This window comes from Neolamprologus brichardi, chromosome 2, assembly GCF_056152115.1.
Source record: "Neolamprologus brichardi isolate AB-2024 chromosome 2, ASM5615211v1, whole genome shotgun sequence".
Lineage (NCBI taxonomy): Eukaryota > Metazoa > Chordata > Actinopteri > Cichliformes > Cichlidae > Neolamprologus > Neolamprologus brichardi.
Genome location: NC_142105.1, coordinates 31407000 through 31430802, shown reverse-complemented (window position 1 = coordinate 31430802; position 23803 = coordinate 31407000). Strand labels below are relative to the sequence as shown.

The 23803-nt window shown below is 41.5% G+C and overlaps 2 protein-coding genes across 4 annotated transcripts in view; one reads left to right on the top strand and one right to left on the bottom strand.

Annotated features, from left to right (window-relative positions):
- The window catches only part of LOC148106220 (uncharacterized), a 94709-nt gene that overhangs the window by 36758 nt on the left and 34148 nt on the right, over positions 1 to 23803 (top strand). The gene's annotated exons all lie outside the window — the stretch shown is intronic.
- Positions 16540 to 21742, bottom strand: zic3 (zic family member 3 heterotaxy 1 (odd-paired homolog, Drosophila)). Its single transcript, XM_006781232.2, has 3 exons — positions 20480 to 21742; positions 19551 to 19714; positions 16540 to 18955 (listed from the first exon to the last, which is right to left on the bottom strand). The coding sequence occupies exons 1-3, from the start codon at positions 21468 to 21470 to the stop codon at positions 18773 to 18775; spliced, it is 1338 nt and encodes a 445-aa protein (XP_006781295.2). The 5' UTR covers positions 21471 to 21742; the 3' UTR covers positions 16540 to 18772.

The window sequence follows — 23803 nt, the reverse complement described above, 5'->3', positions numbered from 1 at the left end:
TGCTGGGAGGTTTGGGGTAGAGGAGTCATGCTGGGCAATCAAAATGACGGACAGCAGTGAGAAGTGTTTTGCGGGCTCCCACATACATGCAAAGTAGCCCGACTCGTGAGCATTCACAGCTCCCTCTGGTCTTCAGGTAAACATTGACCAGCCGAGGTATGCGTGGTCTTTCCACACCTCGGTGTGTGTGATTTTGTTTGTGTATGGTAATAATGTGTTTGTTGGCTTCCTTGTGAGAAGAAAGAGCGGACTCTCTTGTGTTTACATCCGTGTCATCGGTTTGTGTATTTGTATGCTCTACAAAAACGACTGCTAGATTTATTTCTGTCGTTTTCCTTCTTTTTGGCCAGTAATAGTCTTTGCCAGTAGAAGGTGTCTGACCGCAGAAGGCAGGGTTGGCAGGTGAAATAAACAGCATCCATATTTCATGAAGCATCAAAAACCTCAGATTCGACACAGGCTCCGTTCTAAGGACACTGTGAAAGAGGCGCACAATTGTTCCTCTTCGCTCTGAGCAAATATTATAATCCTATTCTCTTATGCTTTCCATCTTGCCCTCTCTCTCTAACGTTCACCCCAATCGCGGCCCCTTTCCGTGAGTGAAAACCCCTTCGAATGTGTGGAGGCTTCATTTTTCACTCTCCCTTTGGGGCTCTGTTGTCAGAGAGCAGCCCTTAGGAAGTCTTTATTTCTGCCAGGCAGGGCCTCTTGCGTTCCTCCACCCTCTCCCTCCGTTCTCATGGCTGTCCCCCCCACCTGCTGGGATCCTGATCCCAGCCGGGGCAGGGCTTCAGCGGGGGACAATTACTGCTGCTCCCCAGCTTTGATCATCTGACCACATGGAAGCATAACAGCTGACCACATGTTTCAACAGACAAGAAGAAGAAGTAAAGGAAGAAAAGAGGAAGAGTTAGAATAGAGTGAGAAGAAGAAAAGAAACCCCCTTTTCATTTAGGTTGAGACCCAACGTTCTATTCCACTTTGGAAGCTTTACGGAGACTTAGCCAGAATGGTCAAATCTGTATTTTAGACGGCTTCCTTTGATGGTGATTATTTATTTGGATCAGGGCAGCCATACTTATCACGCACTATGTCTGGCTACAGCCTCAAATAAAGTTCAGTTTCAATTTGCCACTCACTCTTTTGTGAGTGGCGCTGAGAGAGAAAGAGAGAAGCAATTTGAGGCAGCCCTTGTAAAAAAGTGAGTGCTAAGTCTGCTGGTATTGTCAGCCAGATTGTCAGGAGGCCAACTGGGCTGTGCTGTCGTGTTCTGGGCACTGTCTGGCTTTTTCTCAACCTAGGCCTCTGTTTCATTCAAACAGCTTCTCCAGTCAGAAGTTTTTCACGTGGGCCAACAGGGGTTACCGTGGTAAACTGGCCCAATCACAAAGTCACCTCCATGTCCAGAACATAATAACACAGGGGAAATATCTGCTCAGATGGTAATGGGAGGTATAAAGGTTACAGAAATATGTTGTCAGCAAGCCAAAAATGAATTCACCTGCATTCAAAATATCAGTTAATGCAGGCTGTTCTACCAGGAGGTATATACGTGATGCACGGTAATAGATGCATACATAAACAGGGTTATGTTAGATAGTAGTATGCGCACATAAATAAAAGCAGCTTTGTAACATTTATGGTAATGAGACGATTATTCGTTTTTGCTCTATGTGCATCTACATCCCTCGTGTTGTGGGATGTTTTCTTATAACATCCATGCCAAATGGGTTAGATGCAAAGTGACAAGGCTGAGTGAAAGGGGAGGGAGTTTGCTTTGCTCTGGTTGTCAGGGATGGCCTCTTGGAGTGTCCCGATTGTGGAGGAGATCACTTTACCACATTAAGGGTGCCTCAAAAGAACCTCTTCAGCAGCACTTTGGCCCTGCCTGAAAGAACAAGACTTGTTTTGACTGGTCTGCCACCTATCATTGTCACTGCTCTGCAGACCAACAGCTTGCTCCTGCTCTGGCTATGCTGGCGCTGCGGCTCTCTGAGATACGCCCGCACTACTGTTCGTGCATACACAAATATAAACGTGCACACATAAACATATATACATATTTCAACCACCGCTTGCCACGGAAATCCAAAGGAACACTGGAGGGACTGGAAATAGCGTAATTGGCTTTGATCGTAGCATTAGTCAAATAAAGTATTAAAAATGCACTGGAGGGCATGAGAGAGACGGAGAAGAAGCTGCACTTCTGGGACTCCTCTGGAAGTTCATATATTATCATATATGTATATAACCCTCAGGGCTGAGCTGATGTGTCAGCAAAATTACATTTTCAATATAATGTGGCCCAACACTTTCATATAAATGAGTACGTGCAATTTTAATGACTTGAAAATGGTCAGAGTTGTGAAAGCTGCTGTTTCAAACCGTCTATGAATTCTGCACTTATGCAAGAAAAAAAATCAATAACAGGAAAACTGGGCAACACACACACACACACACACACACACACACACACACACACACACAGATATATCTCTGAAAGTCATGTGTGTATGGCTGCATGAGAGAATCGCTTAATTAAAAGCTCGTTCATTAAATTGAAAAGACAACCGGGATTAATGTCTTCCTTTAATTAATATAGCATGTCAGAAAAATACAGCTTGTGTGAACTTAATGTATTGCATGTGGTATCATAATTTAATATGCTCTTTTGAATTTTACGAAGGACCAATTTTTTATTTATGCAATTTTATTTTCATTTTATGTTCCAATACTAACAAACAGACTCAGAAATCAGTGGTGCCTTTTTGACTGCAAAACACATTTGCTTTACTTCGTCTAATTAAAGAGCAAATCGTGGCAAATTATTCATTGTTTGTGTTCGGTTATTTAATTGTTTTTAGATAGCTTAAGATGAATTTTATAAGTGGACGCCATGGTCTGTTTTTCTACTCGGTGCATGCTCACATTTCCCCTCTAAAACGAAGGTTAGTGTTTCTCCAGAGACAGGGAGCCGCTTTATGATGTGGCCTTAGCCATTTGTGTATCCTGCCTTACTTCATAATCATTTTTATCCGGCAGTTAAAAATAATTAACAAGTCATGCTCTTTTGTCGTCCACCATTTTAGGTCCCGGCTTTAGCAATGAAAGGCCTTTCTATCAACGTGGTCACGTAATAGTGTCAGGATACATTTTAAAGTGCAGTAATTCAGCGGTTTACACGGCCTCATAAAATACAGACATGCCCTGATAATGAGAAGCATGAATGGAAACTTGGAGTTCCCTGTGGCCCCTGTGTGTACTTGAGTGAGTGGGGAGACGTAGCTCAAAGGAAGACAGGAAGCGAGCGAGAAAGAAAGAACAAGCGGGAAAAAAAAGAGAAAAGACACCAAGAAAAAGGTGTTTTCAGGCTGCATAGCTGCTTAAATGGATTCCTTCTTCGTAGCGCTTAAAAAACCCCCAGGATGACTAAACAAATATACTCTTTGAGTAGATGCATGTGTTCCTAAAATGCAGATAATCTGAGAGCAGTATGCAGCTTCAGAGTAGCAGGATTGAGACTGAAGCTTTCCATGGTTCCCTCCCTGCTGAGTGATATCATATGGACAGAGCAGCAAAGGTCACAGGCTGCTCAGGCACATAACTCATCTTAACTTCATCTTTCAGCCTGCTCTGACACTCTTTATGGTGTCTTGACCTACTGACAGAAAGACTGTGTGCGCGCCGGTATGTGCGTATATGCACTGTACAAAGCTGAAGTGTAACCAAATCTGAGGATGTAAAAACAGAGCAGGGAAAACTTACACGTGTCTACGTGTTTTCCTCCTGCATCTTGCTGAATGCATCTTAATCTTACAGTCTCAACATCTTGTTGTTGTGGAATAAATCATGATGTAGCGTGGAGGTGGTGGCAGGGAGCGTTGAGTCAGAGAAGCAGTCTGCTTGACTTCACACTCGCTGGGGATCTGGTAACTCAGCAGGTAGTCCGAGTACAGATTGAAACTAACTCTGCCTTTCCGTGCTCGAGACACCCTGAGAGCTCTATTTAAGAGCGTGACTGTTCCTTTCTTGTAGAATAAAGTGCAGGAGTTCTCTCTTCTTCTTCTTTTTTTGTACTTTGTACAGATGGGATGGGCTCAGTTTGCTCATCTTTCAAGGTACACATTCTGGTAGAGATTTGATGTAAGTGAGATTGGACTGTTTTAATAACCTATTATTTTTAATAACCTGCGAGACTGCGGCGTTGTGCTTAATTAATGTGTGCGTTCGAGGGATACTTGTTTGAAGAAATCAAGATGGAGAGCTGAGGTCATAGCTGGTCCGGTGATTTGTTAGTTTCAGATGGTCACCGAGCATTAGCGAGTTAAATCCTGGAATCAGTCTGTGACCTTTCAGTAAGGTTACCACCACAAGGACTGTTTTTCATCTCCCTGGTGTTTTTGTTAGCACTAACAAGATTGACTTATAGCAGATTTGCACTACTGTGCGTGTTGTAACCACTGCCTAACTAGCAGTTATTCATCTGCTCGGCAGCATAGTGCTGGCATGAATGGGAATGTCTGATTTGTATTAACAGCTCAGCAGTCACATCTGTGTTTTTCAGGCAACAGCTTTGAACATGACTCAGCCAATCAAAACTGTCTGTTTTCTAACATCTTCTATTACCGAGGTAGTGAGTAAATCAGTATTTCTGTATAGCAGGCAGTTGCTGGGTGCGGTGCCAATGCGTGTGTGAATTACACCCGTGCATAAAGCTGTCCTTGTGTCCTGCTGGCCAAGAGCTGCAGGGAAACTGGAAATGATCGTAAATTAAGCAGCACTTGGCTGAAGAAATCATACAAAATCTGGGATTGAAAGGAACATTTGGAATTATTACTAGAGACCACAAAAGGAGTTCCCATGTAGCGAGGAAGGCCAACAAAAGCGCGGTACGGGAGATACAGTAGAGCAGTGCTAGACTACATAACAGACTGGTGGAAGAGGCAGAGGAAAGGTCAGATTTGCGATATGTCTCTTCTAGTAACAGTAGTGGTCATAAACTGTTGTTCCAGCTGATGCCTGCCACTAGAGATGAATTATTCACTCACTTGTCAAATCAATAACGACCGGGTCTTTAGTGGCCTACTCTCCCCATGCCCTACTTATCGGTTTTGGGGGGAGAGGACACATCATTTGGAAAAAAAAAAAAAAGCTTGTGTAGAAAAGATTTTTTTAGTGGTTGGAATTCATTGAAGTGGACATACGGCCCCTCGCCGAGGGAAATTGGCTGTCAATTGTTGCCATTTTAAGGATTGTTTCTGGAAAATTGGGATTTTGAACGAAGAAGTAAAGAAAGTAAAGAAGAAAAAAATCACCAAAGCTGGATTGAAATGAGCAGACACGATTAATGTGGCAGTTTTGTTGAAATGGAATGTAGCAAATGGAGGTGGAGAGAAGGAGAGGAGGGGGGATGCAGGATATGAAGTGAGTGGGTGGGTGGGGGGTTCTGGCAGGATCAGGGGATGTTGCCATGGCTTTAAGGGCATGGGCATGTTTGGATGGCACAGCCCACCCCCTGCACCTCTGCCTCTGTTCATGTGTCACTCACTGTCTTCCAGGCTGTAATTTTCCATCTACTGTAACAGTCTGGGCACATCGCCACCCAGGGAACTTTTAAAATAAATAAAGAATTCATTAAATAATTAGTATCCCCACAACAATCTCTTTTGTTCTGTCAATCCGAGTGCTCAAAAGTCACCCTGAGAGATGTAGAGAGAAAGAGGGTGAGCCAGCGAGAAAGAGAGGGGGGAGCAAGAAATTAGTGGAAAAATCAATTTAAAAAAATTAAAAGCATTGAATTTTTTGAAATGCTTTTTACTTATCCGCCATTGATTACATCTAATTGGACCTCATTTCCTGAAAAACTAGTGTGTGTCCTTGCACGCAGATGCGCGCACTTGCATGTATGTGTGCATGTGTGTGTTTGTGACACTTGCTAATGGTTGGGTGCATAGATGATAACCACTTGGCTTGGAGACAGACAGATATGAAAGGCTGTCACTCTGAGCAGAGACAGCTATAATGGCCCCGTGAATGTCTGTGTGTGCGTCCGCATATAAGTGAATGTGCATGTGTGTGTAATCATGAAAGGGTGATGATAGGGGCCCACACTTGGGGCCCAGCCATGCTTCCCAATCAAAAACTATCTGCTTGCTGTGTGCGCGTGCATTTGTGTGCTTGCTGTGTAGTGATTGCATAGGGTGAGACGAAGCAGAACTACCTCTTTGTCCCCTCCAAGATTTGACATTGTTGTCCCCCTTCTTTAGCCCGGCCCCTCCCGCCTCCTTGTTGTATGTGAGGTTAGCCGCCTGGAACATCATTGTATTTATGAACAGCTTGCAAAAGGACAAGACAAAATGTGAACCAGTTATTGACAAAAGACATAAACTCTCGAAGTAACTTAATCACAAAGACCCCTTCAAGGTGAGTCGTAACGGGTAGATTTTTATTTATTTCATGAACATAATGTCGACTGCAAATAAAGTCTGGCTATTAGCGAGATGTCAAGCCAATAAAAGATAACTTAAAAACTTATGAAGGATGGTTTGGAGACAAACGGAGAAGTTAGTATTTGAAGCCTATAAAACGACCAACAAACGGCATTAAATGACAAATGAGGTATCTTTAAAATAACTGTGTTGCAACATTACACAGATGCATTCTAATTGTACTTTTATTTCACAGCACAAAATATAATGTACACACCTCTGCCTTACTGTGTGTTTTTACGTGCCTTTTTCTGAAAAATTGATTTAAATTTGAAGGTTGTTTCATTAAAATGAACTAAAAAGTCTCTTAAAACACTAAAAAAAACTTTTATAAAGTACGGCAGGCAAACTGTGCTCTGTGCGCATTGATATGACTTTTACAGACTGTAGTTTTAAGTGCTGGTTACACTGAAGGGATTGTTAAACATCACATTAAACTGTTTTTCCCCTGTTTATGTAAAGTTTTGGAATGTCACCTTTCAGCACTTCTTGGGCAACCAGAGGCACTTGTCGCCTTGTCACTCCCATCTTTTGCTTTTCTCTAAGGGACTACATTGAGTCGACATTTCGTTTTTTCTGAAATTAATGGGGAATTAATGATTCCGTTATTCCCCCGCTGTGCGAGGAAGGGGGGGGCTGGGATTCTTTTTTTAATCGCCCAACCTCTAGAAACTGATTGGAGCAGAAAAAATACGCCCAGTCCCCTTCTGCCAGGCCTCACAATGGAGGCGCTGATTTTTTTTGATAGGGTTCTGTGCTGTCAGGGGGCCAGCTGGAATTAGAAGTGGATTAATAATTTTAAACAAGGCTAAACCGCTTGGACTGTCTGCTCTTTCCAATGCTTAGCCAATGGTCCGTCTGCTCCCTGACCACATCAAAACAATCTAAAAACACTATATCTTCCTAATGAAGAGGGGTGGGTTTAGTTTATGGGCTTGAGAGAACATGAAAACATGCTTATTTAGACAGATTTCATGAGGTTCTAAGTCTTAGAACAAGCTGGGATTATTGTGAACACTCTGACATCACCAGAACAACATCCTTAAAAAAGAAGCATTGCTCTAACACTATGAGTAAAGTCAGAATTCAGTAGCCTTAACTCTTCTGTTAACTTAGTAGTTAATCAACATTTCTCCAGTTTATCTTCTGCTTTTCTTCTTTTTGATTAAGCAAGTAAGTTTTCTTTGTATTGAGAGTTTATATTAAATGTGTGATGAAACTATAAACTCTGCAAGTTACCTCCTAATACCATATGAAAAAAAGTTGCTGCTAGGAGTTGAGATCCAGTGGCCAGAAAGCTTAGACCACCAGAATGGTGACCTCGGTCCGAGGAAAGATTAGGTTTAGCACCTGTGGGAGTTTTAAATGGTGAGACGCAAGGATTTGGGGGGTATTTGGAATGATCTCAAAGCAGACGTATTACCAGCTGATTTTGGGTATAGCAAAGCCTGACAAATCAGACCCTGTTGGTGACATCTCTGAACCATGTCTCAGTAATCCCCATGTAATTTATGTGTGTGCTCGAGTATAAGTTTATGTGTCTGTGCATCTGTTTGAGGGACCAACAGGAAAGGTTTGGCTTTGGTCATGTATGTGGGACTGGGAGTATCTTCTGGTGGCATGATTGGGCACAAAGGGCACTCAGTAATGATATTTTTCCTCCAACTGGTACTCCCCTCTCAAAGGAAGCTGAGAAAAAAGTATTCTAAGAGGCCCAGACAGGAGAAGCCAGACTGCTGTGCACTGCACAAGTCGATTCCTTTTTATGGTTTTGGATCTAAATTAATTTACACTGCTTAATTTGAATAGGACAAATGCGCTTACGGAAAGATAAAGCACAAAGCAAAACAGGAATAAACTGGGCAAAGTGAATATAGCATAAATCCATACTTTTTTCTTTTTAACTCGGTCATTATAAAAATGTTCTGTGAATGTAGCAGGAACATTAGCCCCCTTCTGAGCTATTATCTTGGCTGTCTGGTGTTGCAATTTTACACTCCACTGATTCTGACAAGCAGTACAGAGTCTGCCTGCCCCAGATTTCACCTTATTTAGGTAATACAGGAAAAAAAATCATTCCCAAGACAAGGTAAATTAAACTGGGTATTGGACTGGCACACTGTTGCCAGTTTCAATTTTTTAAAAAAACTAAACAAAACACCTTATAAAGTTTACTGTATATGCTTGAAACAAAATTAACCTTAACACAGATTTTACTCTATTTCATAAAACTGCACATTTTGCATCAAACTCTTACCTAAAAATGCCACTTATATATTCATAGGTCAGCTTTCCTAAAATAATGTTTGAAGTTGGAAAAAAAAGAAGTTTGCTCACTAATTTGTTCACATTCTTTTCTGTTAAGATTTTATTTTTTAAACCTCTTTTCAAGGTGTGAACTTGGTCGTTGAAGTCTGAGTTAGTGTCACGTCTTATAATATCATCTTTTACAACAGCTTCCATCAGCCTTATTTCCAGTGTATGCACGGCTGCGCTGTAAGTGTAACTGACAGACAGGAGAGGTTCTTACATTATTTATGCTTCGGAAGAATGAAAACAAAACGCCTGCGTAGTAAGGTTTGGCAGTATTAAACTTCTTGCTGACCTGCGGCGCAGCTTGAGTTACAGCCCCACGCCCTTTTGTTTTATTCAGAGGAGAAATCTATCTAAATTACGTTAGCTTTATTTTACGCTTTAAAAAAAGAAAGAAAGAAAAGAAATAATCGCGTTTAAACAATGAATTACCGACGAAAAACACCACAAAGTACACCAATGGATTTAAAAAGTCTCGATTCGATTCTTGAAATGTTGTTGTTGTTTCTTTTTTCTTTTTTCTTTTTAAATCGCGCCGTTTTAACCCTTTAACGACGAAATTTGTCTGTTATTTAAGTTTCAGTAGCGATGAATTAAAATGGAAAGAATTTTCTTGAAGTGTTCCCCTCTTCTGACATTGACCCCGTTTTAAATGAACTCGCTTTCCCTGCCTTCATCGCTCCCAAATCTCTCAAGAACAAGACAAGTGGGTCGTTAATAATTTGACGTGCGTACATTTTCTTTTTCTGTTATTTGGAGTTGCGCAAAGGGGGAAGAGGAAGGTCACTGCAGCTGGAAAACACGGGCCTTGTAGTTTCTTTTGTTTTAAATGCGCTCAGTCCGACCGTTTAAGTAAGCAGAGAAACATATGATTTAAAATTATAATCAGCTCATAATAATATTGATCATATTATTATTATTATTGTTATCATTATTAATAGTGATATTGATAATAATAACAGTAGTAGTAATCGGATAATGGACAAATTGCTGTTGTTTATGCTGTTGTTTGTATCATTAATAGAATATGAATCTAATAATATTATATTAACACTGGCACAGTTGGCTTATCACTCTAATTAAAATATGTTGCATTGTAAGGCCTGTTAAATATATTTAGCTTCATGCATATGCATGCATTTATGTTTTTGCAAGTTGGGCAGATGATAAAAATAACAAAATTGGGAAGAAATTGTTTATTTAGTAAAACAAAGAAAGGAACAACTTAAAAAAAGTACTGTTGTTGTTGGAGCAACAAGTCAGTTTCCACTTGTTTAGGGCCTGTGCAGAAGAACTGTGGAGAAAAGTTTGAAATTTCACTAAGCCTGCTAAGCCTCACTCTCTCCATTAGGAAACAAATGTCACAGAGACAGAGAGTTTATTTCAAAGATACTAATATTTACTGTTGTTATATTTGAGTATCTTGCCAGCTCTCATCGTTTATAGCAGATAATGCACAATATAGTTGACCTGTCACTCACATGACCACAGATCTCTCTGGGTCTACAATTTTTTTTATGATTTTTTAAAGCTGAAACTCAAAACCACTACCATACTGGTTTACATAACACACAAGGATAAATTGGCCTGTTTAGAACTATAAGGTAACTACAAATGGCTCCAAGTGCAGTGCAGCACGCACTTTTGCAATGCTTGTGGAAAACAAAGTCCCCTCTCTTTTGTTACTGGTCTTCAGACAACAATTGAAACAGGAAAAGCAATTATTGAAGAGATTGTCCCACAGGCTCTGAAAAGCTATCAGCATGAGGGTTGGGATTGGCTTGGGGGACACCTATGGCCCCATGCATTATCCTGGCATGAGGTCGCTTTGGCAATCGCCTGCCAATTTCCACCAGCACCTGGCTTTCCCATCCCTCCCCCCTTCATCATGCCCTCCTACCTGGTTCCTTTTTCTCCTCCTACACCTCCTCCTCCTCTCTCAAAAAAACAAAAAAACCCCTGTGTGCCTGTTATTGTCCCAGGATGGGGACCATTAATAGAACAACAAAAAGAAGAAAAAAAATCCGTACTGTTCGCTGAGTATGCCACAAAGTTGAAGGCATGTAATCACGCTGCATTGTTTCCCATCATGATGGAATTGATTGTTGATACTTCTGGGGGAGAAAATCTCTTTGACTCAGCTTTGATAGAGTAGTTAAACACGGAAATGTGAAAATACCTGCAAACCAAAAAAACTGCAGAGTGTATATCTAATGTTGCGAAAATATGAGCCAGTGGTGTACTGTTTGGCCAAAAGGCACAGTTGGAAAGCAGAGTCTAGATTAGTGGAAAAGTGGGAAATAACTGGTGCTATGTCTAACACTTTTTATTATGGCTGTTGAAAACCTGTATAACACAGCTGTTGAATATAACTCTCTTTTAGCGCCAGAATCCCCGCCACCCACACAAAAACCTGGTCTTTCCCTGTTAGCCAAACACATCTTATTACAATAAGATCACCTCTGATCATGGGCTTACAAGAGCTAACAAGGGCCAGGGCATTACATATGAAAATCCAGATTGCATTGTTGTTGCCTTATGCTTGCCATTGTGTGTCATGCTTCCTCTCTTTACTTATATTAATCATTACAGCAGTCTCTGCTGCTGGCACAGCACAGATGTTAGCGCATACTAAAACACTGGTTCCGATCCTTAACCTTTTTGAATGACTGCTGCAAATGCAAGAAATGACACCTATTGTTTCCTTCAAAATAAAATATTTTTTATATTTTTTATGTTTTTTTTTCCTTGACTCTCACAGAACCTCAAATATAATTCGTGTATATATTTATGCTATATATATACCTTGGTCCCTTTTCATTGTTATTCTCTTTGCAGGAATGTGACTGCAATCGTGTGTGCACATTTGGAAACCTGCTTTAAAAGATGCATGCGTGGAGGGTGAAGATTATTTTTGTTTCACAGAAGGCACATTATAGCACCATGGTAGTCATAACCACAACAGGTCTGTTCATCTCACGCAGTTAGGCCTAGTCTTTAAGGAAATAGACTCCAATCAGTGTTCTTGGTTACTAGTAACTGGCAACATTGACTCTCAGTCCTGATCATATTTGAAGCATATAACAAATATAAAAGTAAGTAAAGCAAAGTCAAGTTGGGTTAAAAAAAATCACGTAAAATAATCCTAATTTAAACCCTTTCACAAAAAGCAGAATTCCCCCATGAGCAACATGTTGCCTACATCCTTCTTCAAATGCAATCTATTTGTCATCATGGTGACGCTAGTTATCATGTTATGTTTCCTGAATTTAAATCACAAAGATTGTTTTCAGTCTTTAAAGGTGACTATACTCTATTTCTAAAAATAAAAAAACAGGTCAACCCCCACCGCCTGCCTGAATGGGAAGTTGCGGGAAAAAAGTAGTTATCTTTCATTGTTTCTTCCTTTGTTTTTCTGATGCCAGAAATCATGTAAACACGTGCTGAGGCTGTGGCGGGATGTTGTTCATGGTGCTATCCCTGCCTCATGCATATCCATAACGGATTAAGGATTGCGCAGACATTATGCAACTAGATCTCCCCCTTTTATGCCTTGATTGGCATTTCTGGGACACAATTGGTATTGTTGTTTGTTTTTATTTACTTCTTCGTCTATCTATCTATCTATCTATCTATCTATCTATCTATCTATCTATCTATCTATCTATCTATCTATCTATCTATCTATCTATCTATCTATCTATCTATCTAACCTTCAACATGTGGATGTTCACACTAAACCCATGTGCGCCCTCTGATTGCTCTGATGTGCCAGCAAACTGAAGAGCGTGCAGCCGCTCAGGGCATTGCGCACGCGCGAACAAAATCGCCGTGACAGGCGATGAACGAGCTCTTTAAATAATGGAAAGACGCTCTCCACTTCTAATTCATTGTCTTAAGAAGGGGGCTAAATTAACGACATTGTCATTTTTATTTGAAGAGAGCAATGAATATGTGAGCGCAGCTGTCCGTCCCCTCGGGGGAGAACCCGTCCTGTGAGCTTGAGTCTGTCTTGTGCTCTCAAGTTTAAAAACAAAAAAAAGTTTGTTGGAGATGCTGAATCACGCGTTTAATGCGATCTGAACTAATTGTAGCTTTTTGTTGACTCTGCAGGTGATGTAAAGGCCAAATATAATGGCCGCTTTGGCTTTAATTAACGATTTAATTGCAGGTGGTGAGAGTTAAGGGCACACACTGTTTAACGGTTTAAGTGAACGTCAGCATTACACCTTTTTTCAATAATATGCATCTCAGCGATTCATAAAACTGCTTTCGCTTCCTCAAGGGAGAGCAGTTAGGGAGAGGCTTGTTATTGCTCCTGTTTGGGAGGAAGCATCACAACCGCAGCGTTCAGGGCAGAGCAACGGGTCATTAAATGGATGTCAATTGCTCATTTACCCATTTGCCACCTCTCAAAAGTGTTGAAAATATATCTGTCAAAAGACAAACGCAAGGCACAATTGCCGAACATCTGCTTTTCTGAATGAGCGTTTGCCAGAGACCTTACTCCAGGGACCTATTAGCTTTGATTCCTGCGCCCGCTCTGATAAGGAATTCATCAAGTTTCTGACACCCTGCCAGATGTTGGGGAATTGCCGCTGTCTCCTGTTGGACATCCTGCTAATGGATTGTCTTTCAGCTCACAGCGTAATAGAAATGTTATTTGAAAGAATGCTTTGTTTATCTTGGAGGGAGGTGGCTAAGAAGCCTCGAAGTACATTTTATTTCGAATTATAAACCCCAGGTGCATTTTTTAGGCAATTTGTTGCTGCTGTCAAAGTGTGAGACTCTTTAGAAACTGAACTTGGTGAGTAACTTATTTTATTTTGCGAGTTTTGTTGTTCTTTTGTGGAAATGACAGGCCAACAACTTCCACTCATCACCTCGTGGGACACAGTGTTAGGGGCAAATAAATCGTCACGAAATGTGCATTAGGCGAGCGTCCAACCTAGCCTGGTGTGAGTGAGTTGAAGGATAATTGAAGGCAAACACAATGCCATTGTGTTCAACAGTTTCCATCACAAAAGCCACAAAACACCTTAAGATATAAAGAAACACGTGGACTAAGGCACCTTGCGGATGCATATTCAGCACCCTGCCGAAGGTGAAACAACCTTCGATTATTGGCAAACACATTAACTTCAGCACAAAAGGAGGCTTTTAATTATCAGATGTATGCAACTGATTGTTTATGAAGCTATATGCAGCCGCGTGCTGTTACAAATCCGTTTCATTTCAACCTCTAATTGTCACGCTGAGTTTAGAGGCACTATTCTGGCTAACCGTGTAGTTTTAATGCCTTCATTAAAAAAAATCTAAATATCAGCAGTGTCAGATTTTTCGTTTCTGTATGCGGAAACCCTCTTATTTCACTCACATTCACATCCTCACACAGAGAAACAGTACACACTCCCACTCGGTGCAGTTATTCCATGATGCTTCAGTTTTGGCAGCATCCCTTTAATTAAGGAGTGATGGGATAAAACCTGAACATGTATCAGCAAAGCGGTTATGTGCAGATGTGCAGGCGCTGTCTCCGATACAGAGTGTCCCAACTGCCGTGCTGCTGTGCCTTTGAGCAAACTGGAACACACCCTAAGTTATTAAACAGCCTCGTGCCAGATAACCCCTTGCTTAAAGTGTCGAATAAAAGCTAATAATAGCTTTGCATCTTCAGCTCTATCTTTTAACCTACTAACCGAGTTACTTGTGAATTGATCGAAATTTATCTTTGCACTTTGTGCCCAATCATGACTTAATTTTCAGTTAGCGATAAATTAGCTGCTGTTTTTTTCTTTTTTTTTTCTTTTAAAGATCACAGCCTCCGTTGCGTGACAAAAGGCGTTTGGGACCTGCTTGTGTCAGTTTATCCTCTTAGAGCGAGCTCTCCCGCTTAGCCAGCGAATACTCTGCTACTGAGAAGACCGAGGAAGGTAAAGGGGTTGGGGTTGACCAATCAATCCGATATAAAACTTCAGCGGCATGCGCAAGCGAGACGTACGTCTCAGTCCATTTTTTCCCCTGCAAAATGCACCCCCCCCCCCTCTCGCCGCACCCAGCCCCCCCGCTCCCCTCCGCCTCCGATCCCTTCCTCCCCCACCACCACAAGAAGACTATATAAGCGAAGAGATTATAGGCTGCTGCACGCTGCCAACAGTCAGCTGCCATCCTCCGAGTGCACGCACTGGAGCCCAGTACGGCGATCCATAAGATAACCCAGATGAATGAGCAGGCTAATTGAGAGCCAGTTGTTGTCTGCTACAGTGGGACATTGTTGTTATACAGCCGCTAGTCTTTGCGCAACTGCATCCACGTGACCATCACTGCTTTCTAATCCATTGAGAACCCACTAGAAAAGAGCATTTCATGTTTTTCCTCCGTCTGGGTTGAATCATCGGTACCGAGTTCTCATATAGTGTGGAAATGATGGCTTGTTTTAGGAAACAGCTTGAATGCACCTTATTGACAAGCTGCATTTTAATTGCAGAGTTAAACTCACCCCTACATTAATGACCCAAATTCACATGAATGTGCTTTTTAATGACACGTAGGTATGATTAACTCTTAAATGTAGGTATATTAGAGTTGTGTTTATTTCCTCGTGGTATGCTTTCTTTACTCTTATCACGGTCACCTGCTGCGGGTCAGAGCGCAGCCACGTCTGTGTTTAGCACATCTCAAATCCGCGCGTAAAAATGCAACCTTCGTGCGAGCCGCCGTGCTTCGGAGAAAGCCGGGTCTCGGTTATTTGACGTCACGGTGCGTGAGAGGAGCAACTTGAAATGTGCGACTAGACTAGCTGGGAAGGGAGGGAGGAAAGGGTAGGAGGGGGAGGCAAGGAGGGAAGGGGTGAAAAGAAATGAAATCAAACCAAATGCGAAGGGTGCGCTTGCGCAAAAGTAGAACAAAACAGAATCAGAATCAGTTTTTCTCAATAACTGTTTATAGCTGAAGAATACTGTGTGGTGGGGGTTTAAAGTACCCCTCTGTGTCAGACTTACCGGGAAGTAAAGTCGTCAGATTACACCAGTCTCCCAGACAGAGCAATAGGAAATGTGCATTTGTTGTTGTTTCTTTTATTTTAAAGCACTGAATAAATTCCTATTTATTACACGGGGCTTTCCCGATGTGTGCATGTGCACTTGTTGTAATTCAGACAGATTTTTTTCGCCGTTTAAATGCTTATTATGGCGCCTATTGATGTGTGTTAACTCCTTTGGTTGTTTTTTATGTAGCTGTGCCTTGTTCGGGTAGTGGGAGACGCTGAGGCACTGCCACTTTTGGCAACGATTCCTGCTCCACTTTCACGGTCACACAGTGTCCTCAGTTGCCCGTCTTCCACTCTGCATGACAGGATTGTTATATATATTTTTTCAATCACTGTAAGCAGTCATTGAAGAAGAAGAAAATAAACTTTACATTTGCAGCTTTCATAGTCATAAACAGATGCCTTACCGGCCTTTCTAAAGTCCCTACACACTGCCAAGAAGTGGTCCTTCAACTTCCTCCCCCTAGGATTTCCATTGAACACACACACACACACACACACACACACACACACACACACACACACACACACACACACACAAACAAGGCCAAGATACTAAGATGGCGCCTTAATCAGTGTCAAGTTCAAGTGACTCCTACTAAATAGCATGGCAAGCAGCGTCGGTTATATGCGTTAACATGCAGGGTGCAGAACAACATGCTGATAATAATCAACGGCGCAGTCTGACAGTCGCTTTTCATAATGTTTTGTTTAATTTCAGTCAAAATTTCCGTTCACATTTCTTCATAAAGAGTTGATAAAATAAATCAACCAACATACAGTAGCCTAAAAAGTACAAGGAACGTTTGACTCTGGTAGCTATAGGCTAACGCATAGGCCTGCTGTTGTAACATGGTTTGCCTCGATGTGGCACAGTGACACAGTTCATCAGTAAAACATTTTTGCTCTTCAGGAATAACTTGGATTGTGACCCATTTCTCCCAGAAAGTGTTACAACATCACATTCTAGCTGTGTTTATACATCAGATATTATTCTCTGACCTCTGGACATGGGGCAGAAAGGTGGTGGGAATAAGAAAAAGTACTTCTTTTAAATTAAGGTATAGAAAATAGCATATAAAACATATATTCCTTAAATTATTTAAATAAACTTATTTCATATATCACTGTCAAGAGGTACCGTTTTTACATTTTATTTTAAAAGTAGTGCTGGTGGTCTGAAATTGTTCTCATATGAGTACAATATACTTTGTGTATGCATAATATTTAATTCTTGAGAATAGGTTACAATGCAATGCTGTAACTCTTTTTGCCACTGAACGTGTTCTCCCCAACCCACATAGATCTAGAATTCCTTCCACTAAATTTTGTTAAACACAAAAATGTCATCTTGACAAGTTATTCACACAAAACAAGCAAATGTGTAATCAAACTGCTCTATATGCAACACCACAACAAATAACACGCTTAGTTTCACAGAATTACATTTAAAACAATGCAAGCTGACAGACAAAAAAACCTTTTTTATTTTTGAAGATACTGTGTTGTGACAGTTCCATTGTTGCCGATGCACACATTTAAACATACTTGCACAAAGACACTGCTGGAACTAGAAAGGTTGCCATACTGGCGCATATAGTTCGGGTCTTGACCCCAATTTGAAATACTCAAAATGCTGTCACCTTGATTTGGAAATCATGACTTCGCACACTCTAAGACCTGTAGTATAGGAGTGCAATAGGCTGATGGGTTCATTCTTTTCTCTCTTTTTTTTTCTTCTTCCCCCAATACTGAGTTTATGCTAAGATTGACATCTAGTTCTGATTCTATAAAAGTAAAATACACAAAAAGTTGAAATTGAACCAAAAATAAAGATATCAACAGAACCGTTTTATAGCTTCTCAGCTCAACTGAACTCAGCTCTACAAAGTCAATGATTTTACATGTCAATGGTCTCATAAACAAAATAAAAGTGACGGAAATATCTGCATTATATATAGACAAATCCATAATATTCATATAAATGATTTAATTAATCCAAATAAGACACATGTAGGCCTATTGGTTAAAAAGGAAAAAATAAAACAACAACAAAAAACAGAAGGATACAATCGCGATGTTGGAGCTTTAGAGTTTATCATTTGTTCCATGTTAAGCTGGTTATGACCAAAACTGTACAGTTCTTGTTAGAAAACATTTCCATAAATATCATTTAAGTTTCAGAACTTATACCCATAATTAAATTACAAATTGATAAATATGGCATCATGGATATGTATTTACAACGGTATTAACAAAAGGCAACGTTATATTCAACGGTAACAATCGTAACCTAATACCACATTTCTCCACCTGAAAACGGACGTTGACAACAGATTCGACCCCATCAAACAAGGAAATACATTCACGAGATAATATTTAGTTATGATTTTTTTTTTCTGTGTTCAAGTTCATGACAAAGACTTTGGCACGTTTCTTAAGACTGTTTGAAGTTTCAACAATCAATTGAAGAGGCGACAATAGAGCGTCACCGTCATATAAAACAGCGTGAAATAATTTTCCTTTTTTATTCTTTTTTTTTTAAATAAAAATTTGAGAAAATACATAAAATGAAAAATAAAACATTTTTTTCTGAAAACTGTAAACTAAAAGATAAAAAAACATTTATTTATATTGAGAAAGTATAGCGTTTATTTATTCGAGATTTATTTGATTTCCTCAAAACTGCGGAATAAAAGTCAAATTTCGTGATCCTGAGAACGGACGTGGCCTGCTTGGTGCTGGCTTTTGCTCTCATCTCCTGTTCTTGTTCCAATCCCATTCGCGTGTGTTTGCGTGTGTATCTGATGATGATGATGTGTGTGTGTGTATGTGTGTGGGGTGAAAATGAATAGTTTTTTTAAATGTTTTTTTTCTCCTCATCCTCTTGGTCCACATTGAGAGGGAATTTGTTCTTCCGACTTCAAACGTACCATTCATTAAAGTTGGGTGCCAGTCCTTCGCCGTGACCAGACGTGTTTTGTACGGCTGACGGCGGCGTTTTTGTCGGGTCCTCAGTGCTGGCTGAGACCAGGACTGGCGGTGTAGACGACTCGTATCCGGAGCTTGCTGCTGGAGACGATTCAGATCCTTGAGACTCATGAACCTGCAAAACATGGGGACGCGAGCACTGAGTTACTGAGGCAGTCATTGTAAACGGTGACCTTTAAAAGTGTCTTTATGGAAGGAGGCTGAACTTAAATGCGGATTAGCTCTGAGTTTTATGGGGCAACTGTAATGGTAAACAGGCAGCAAACGTGAAACAGGCGAGCTTCTGGACTGCATAAAAATATCCGCATCAACATACTGTTAAAGTTTATATAAAAATAGGTTTTCTCAAAGTACTAGATGGTTAAAATATATTTTAAAAAATTGGTTATTGCTAGCGGATATTTATAGAAGACGGCTATTTTAAAGAAAAATACAAATCAAAATCCATCATCAGAGAACAACAACAAAAAGGGAGTTTTTTAAACTATTAATCGTTTAATCTTTTAGCCATTTAAAATCAAGAGTCGCTAACACACTAATTGTGATTGCACACCATTGTTGTACCTTTTTTTGCAGTGTGACTGGGCTAGCCTGTAACATCTTAAAGAAAAACCTGAAGTTGTGATGGTCTCTGTCTGTGGTAAAGGAGGAGGAGTGGCGTGCGTGTGAGTGTGTTAATGTGTTTAAGGAGTAATGAAGACGTTAATTACCTTCATGTGTTTCCTGAGAGAGCTAGGGTGTGTGTATGACTTGTCGCACACTTTGCAGATGTATGGCTTGTCTGATGTGTGCACATGCATGTGCTTTTTCCTGTCGCTGCTGTTGGCGAAGCGTCTGTCACAGCCATCAAATTCACACTTAAACGGCTTCTCACCTGGAGGATTAAATACACATCGTGAATTACCCCCTCAATAGCCCGCACAAACAAACCCCCATTGTAACACCGACTGTAAATCCGAAGACACAAGATGTAAATTGTCTGCAGCCTATTATATAACAGAGTAACCTACATTTTCGGGGCGACACGGATACCGCTCCACTACTACACACTGCTCTGTCAGGCTTTATTTATTCAAGAGGCCTGCTCCTTCATGCTACTACTGGCCTCCTCAGTGCGTGTGCTCTTGTATAGTAAATACTGAATCAACAGGGCATTCTGTGCCGTGCACTGGCTGAACTAGAGCGACAATTATGAACCCAGCCAGAAATTGCTTACTTGTAATGATGTGTTCGAAAAGCACACGAGCCCCGTGTCTGCCCGAAGCACCAATACAGCAAATGCACCGAAAGTTTGGCGTAAAGTAAATGAAGTATCTTTTGGACGGGCACAAAACTTCTCAGGACAAAAGCTGCAAGAATTAACGAGGCTGAACACTACAGCAAAGTTACATAACAATGTGGTTTATACTCTACTGTGGAAACATTATCAAATCTGTATATTTTCAAATAATTTCGAAAAAAAGGAAACTGGGAGCTTATCGCCATTAGAAAAGTTGGTCCAATTTCTGAAAAGGACCTCGTAAACAATAACACAACAACATGCACGTTTATATCTGGAACACTGAAGCACGGGCTCTATTTAAAAATAGACTCACTTTCTATATTTTTACATGATGTTAAAGATGCTGTTGGTGCCTACCTGTATGTGTTCTTTTGTGTATTTTCAGGTTTTCCGATCTGGCGAATATTTTCCCGCATCCGGGGAACGGGCATGGGAACGGTTTCTCGCCCGTGTGCACACGGATGTGATTGACGAGTTTGTACTTGGCCTTAAAAGATTTCCCTTCTCTCGGGCAGTCCTCCCAGTAGCAGACGTGGTTGCTCTGCTCGGGGCCGCCGACGTGCTCCATGGACACATGAGTGACCATCTCGTGCATGGTGCTGAAAGTCCTGTCGCAAGTCTTTTTGGGTCTGTTCATCTGGTTCTCGTCTATCCATTTGCATGATAATTCTTGCTTGATCGGTTGCCTCATGTATCTAAAGAAGGCTCCCGGACCGTGGTGTGTCGGCACATTCATCCCCATATTCATGTTGATGGGGTGGTTGTAGTTGTGGAGCTGAGCCCCGTAGGGGTCTGTCCGAGGGCTCGCTACAGGACGATACGGATCAGGTCTGCCGAAAATGTCCCCGCGCAAGCCAAGATGCATTTGGCTGTTAACAACATGTCCACCGGATGAAGTGTGGCCCACTCCCTGGTCATGAAGTCCTGGAAACAACAAATGTCCGGGGTTATCGGTGATCCCGGGCGGCCCGTGGAGGCTCCCCGCCGAAGCTGCAAAGATCCCATGCTGGGTGCTCGGAGCTGTGGACTCTCCAACGCTCCGGTTCCGGAAGAGAAAGTCTCGTGTTGAATTGAAAGCTCCCCCGCCGTACGAGCCCACCTGCCCGCCGTGAGAGTGTCCCAGGGCAGCTGCATATCCACTGGCTTGCGGTGTGAAAGCTGATGTCTGGCTGGAAGCGATATCGTGAGCCACGGGGCTGATTTTAAAAGCAGCGGAGTGGGAGGAATCACTAAAGGGATTCAGTCCCAGACTAGGGTCTCTGTTCCCGATTTCGTGGTGCCGCGGCGTCCCGAAGCCCCCCACTCCTAACGATGCAAACTGCGGACCGCTATCAAGAAGCATAGTCATGAGCTTGAAGCAAACTCAGGAGCTGGGAAGAAAAAAACTGAAAATAAAATTAAAATCCAGTTTAGCGGAGCGCGCAAGCTGCACACTGCGTCGAGATGTACCACGTTGCGCGGAAAAATCCAAAAACAACAAAAACAAACCAAGCCAAAATGGGGAAAAATCCTATGCAAAGAGTTGGGAGAAAAAACTCCCGTTGACTGCAATCCGTGAGAAAGAGGATCAAACTTCCCCCCCTTACCAGGCGGATGATGTCCTTGGACTGATAAAGTCAATCACTCACTCCCAGAACATAAATGAACTCGGGAGGCAGTGCTACGACGGCCAATCGGCGTTCTGCTACCCCTGTAACACGTGACTGCGACGAAGGGTGGTAATTGGCTTGATTTCTGGTGATTGGCACAGTTTGGTATTGAAGATGGCAGTTCGTCTCAATTGCTTTCATTTGATTGGTTGTTGCAGGCATTATTTTGCAGGTATAACAACGCTCTAGCGCAGATCCTGCATGTGTTATGTGGAGCGCATGTCAAATGCAGCCGTACACGAGTCGTACTCCTGATGAAACTCCCAAACAATTTTAAAGATTCAGAGAAATATATAATCTACAATCTGTAGAGGAAATACTAGAAAGTTAACTTTTCGAGCAACCACTTATGGCACTTTTGAACTGAAATTTGTAGTATTAATGAACTTAGAAAAACTAAAATGTGTTGTAGGTTTTATAGAGTATCTATCTATCTATCTATCTATCTATCTATCTATCTATCTATCTATCTATCTATCTATCTATCTATCTATCTATCTATCTATCATTGAATTATCCTTTATTTTTTCTCTTTCATGTGACCAGTTTGGCTCTTATTAACTGAAAACTTGAATGTACTTGGCGCAGTTCCAAAATGTGGCTTTCTTGAAGCCGCTTGAAAGGGGAGGGGGGTATTTTTTTTTTTTTTTTTTTTTTGCAAAAGCTCTATAGGGTGTAAGACGGAGGAATAAAAGACAGAAAGAAAGATGGCAGTAATTGTAATATCCTGAGATTTTTTCGCTCAGCCAAAAAATTCGTGCCATTGAGCAAGTTTCACAGGGCTGCCGCTGACTCGCTGCAGGACACATAAAATCTGATCAAGTTCAGAGACGCGCTGAGTGCTTCAAGCGGCGCTTTTTAACTCCAAGCCTTTCACATCCTTTCCCCCTCAATCTGTCCCAGGAAGGAGCTCACATTCTTTATTTTAGGGGATCTGGGCTAAAAAAAAAAAAAAAAAGCGAGAGAAAAAAGAGAGAAAAAAATCAAATCAGTCCTTCATTCTGTTCTCGCCCTCATCCTACCGCATTCACTCCCAGAACATTTCGTCGAGAAAGAGTTATAGATTGAAAAGGTGAGTTTTCCTACTTATCCGTCGTCTTTCTGTGCTAGAGAGAGAAGAAGAGGCCTGTGTGAACTGCATGCTGTGGAAGTGCTAAAATCTACACTTTATTTAGCCCGTGGAGGTTACACGGGATTTAGTTTTGTTGAAGTGAACCTCAGCTGCTTAGTGTTTAGGCCTGTTACTCATATGTTGATTCAGTTGTTGCAAGAACCCGCAAACCTCTGTTTTTTCTTTTTCTTTTTCTAACCAGCTCGCATACTAATGCAACAATTGCGCTTTTTGTACATAACGACTCGACAACGTAACTCAATAACTTATTTTGAAGGGGGGAGAGGGAAAAAATGAGATTCACTTTATCTTTTTCCTCCATAAGCCGCTCTCTCTCCCTTTCCCTCTCCCTCTCTCTCGCTCAGCCTCGCTCCCTCCCTCTCTCTACTTTTCTTCATCTCTCTCCCTTTCTCTCTCTCTCTCTCTCCCAAGACGAAGGGATAGCCTCTCACAGTTTACTCCCCCCTTCATTCTCACACACTCGTCTTCTCATACTGCAACACAGTAAGCGCGTACACACACACACACACACACACACACACACACACACACACACACACACACACACACACACACACACACACACACACACACACACACACAGTGTAAGACGAACACATACACACAGAGAAAAAAAACTCATCGGGATTTATTGCGACCTTTGTGAACTTTCGCAAGCGACAAGCAGCCTGTTAAGTTTTCCTAAACTCCCTCCATATTTTATTGGCTCGTTGAAACGTGAATGCTCCGTACACCACTTAAGGTTATGTGCCGTGTATTCGCAAGCCATATTACCGCTATTACCGCTATGAAATAATTAAGTGACATGGTAAAGATGAGTCACAAATGTTTGTGAGCCACAGAGCAGCAGCGTAGGCACCGAGCTCTTGCTGAGAAAACGGGGGGGAGCTGTCATCAGCC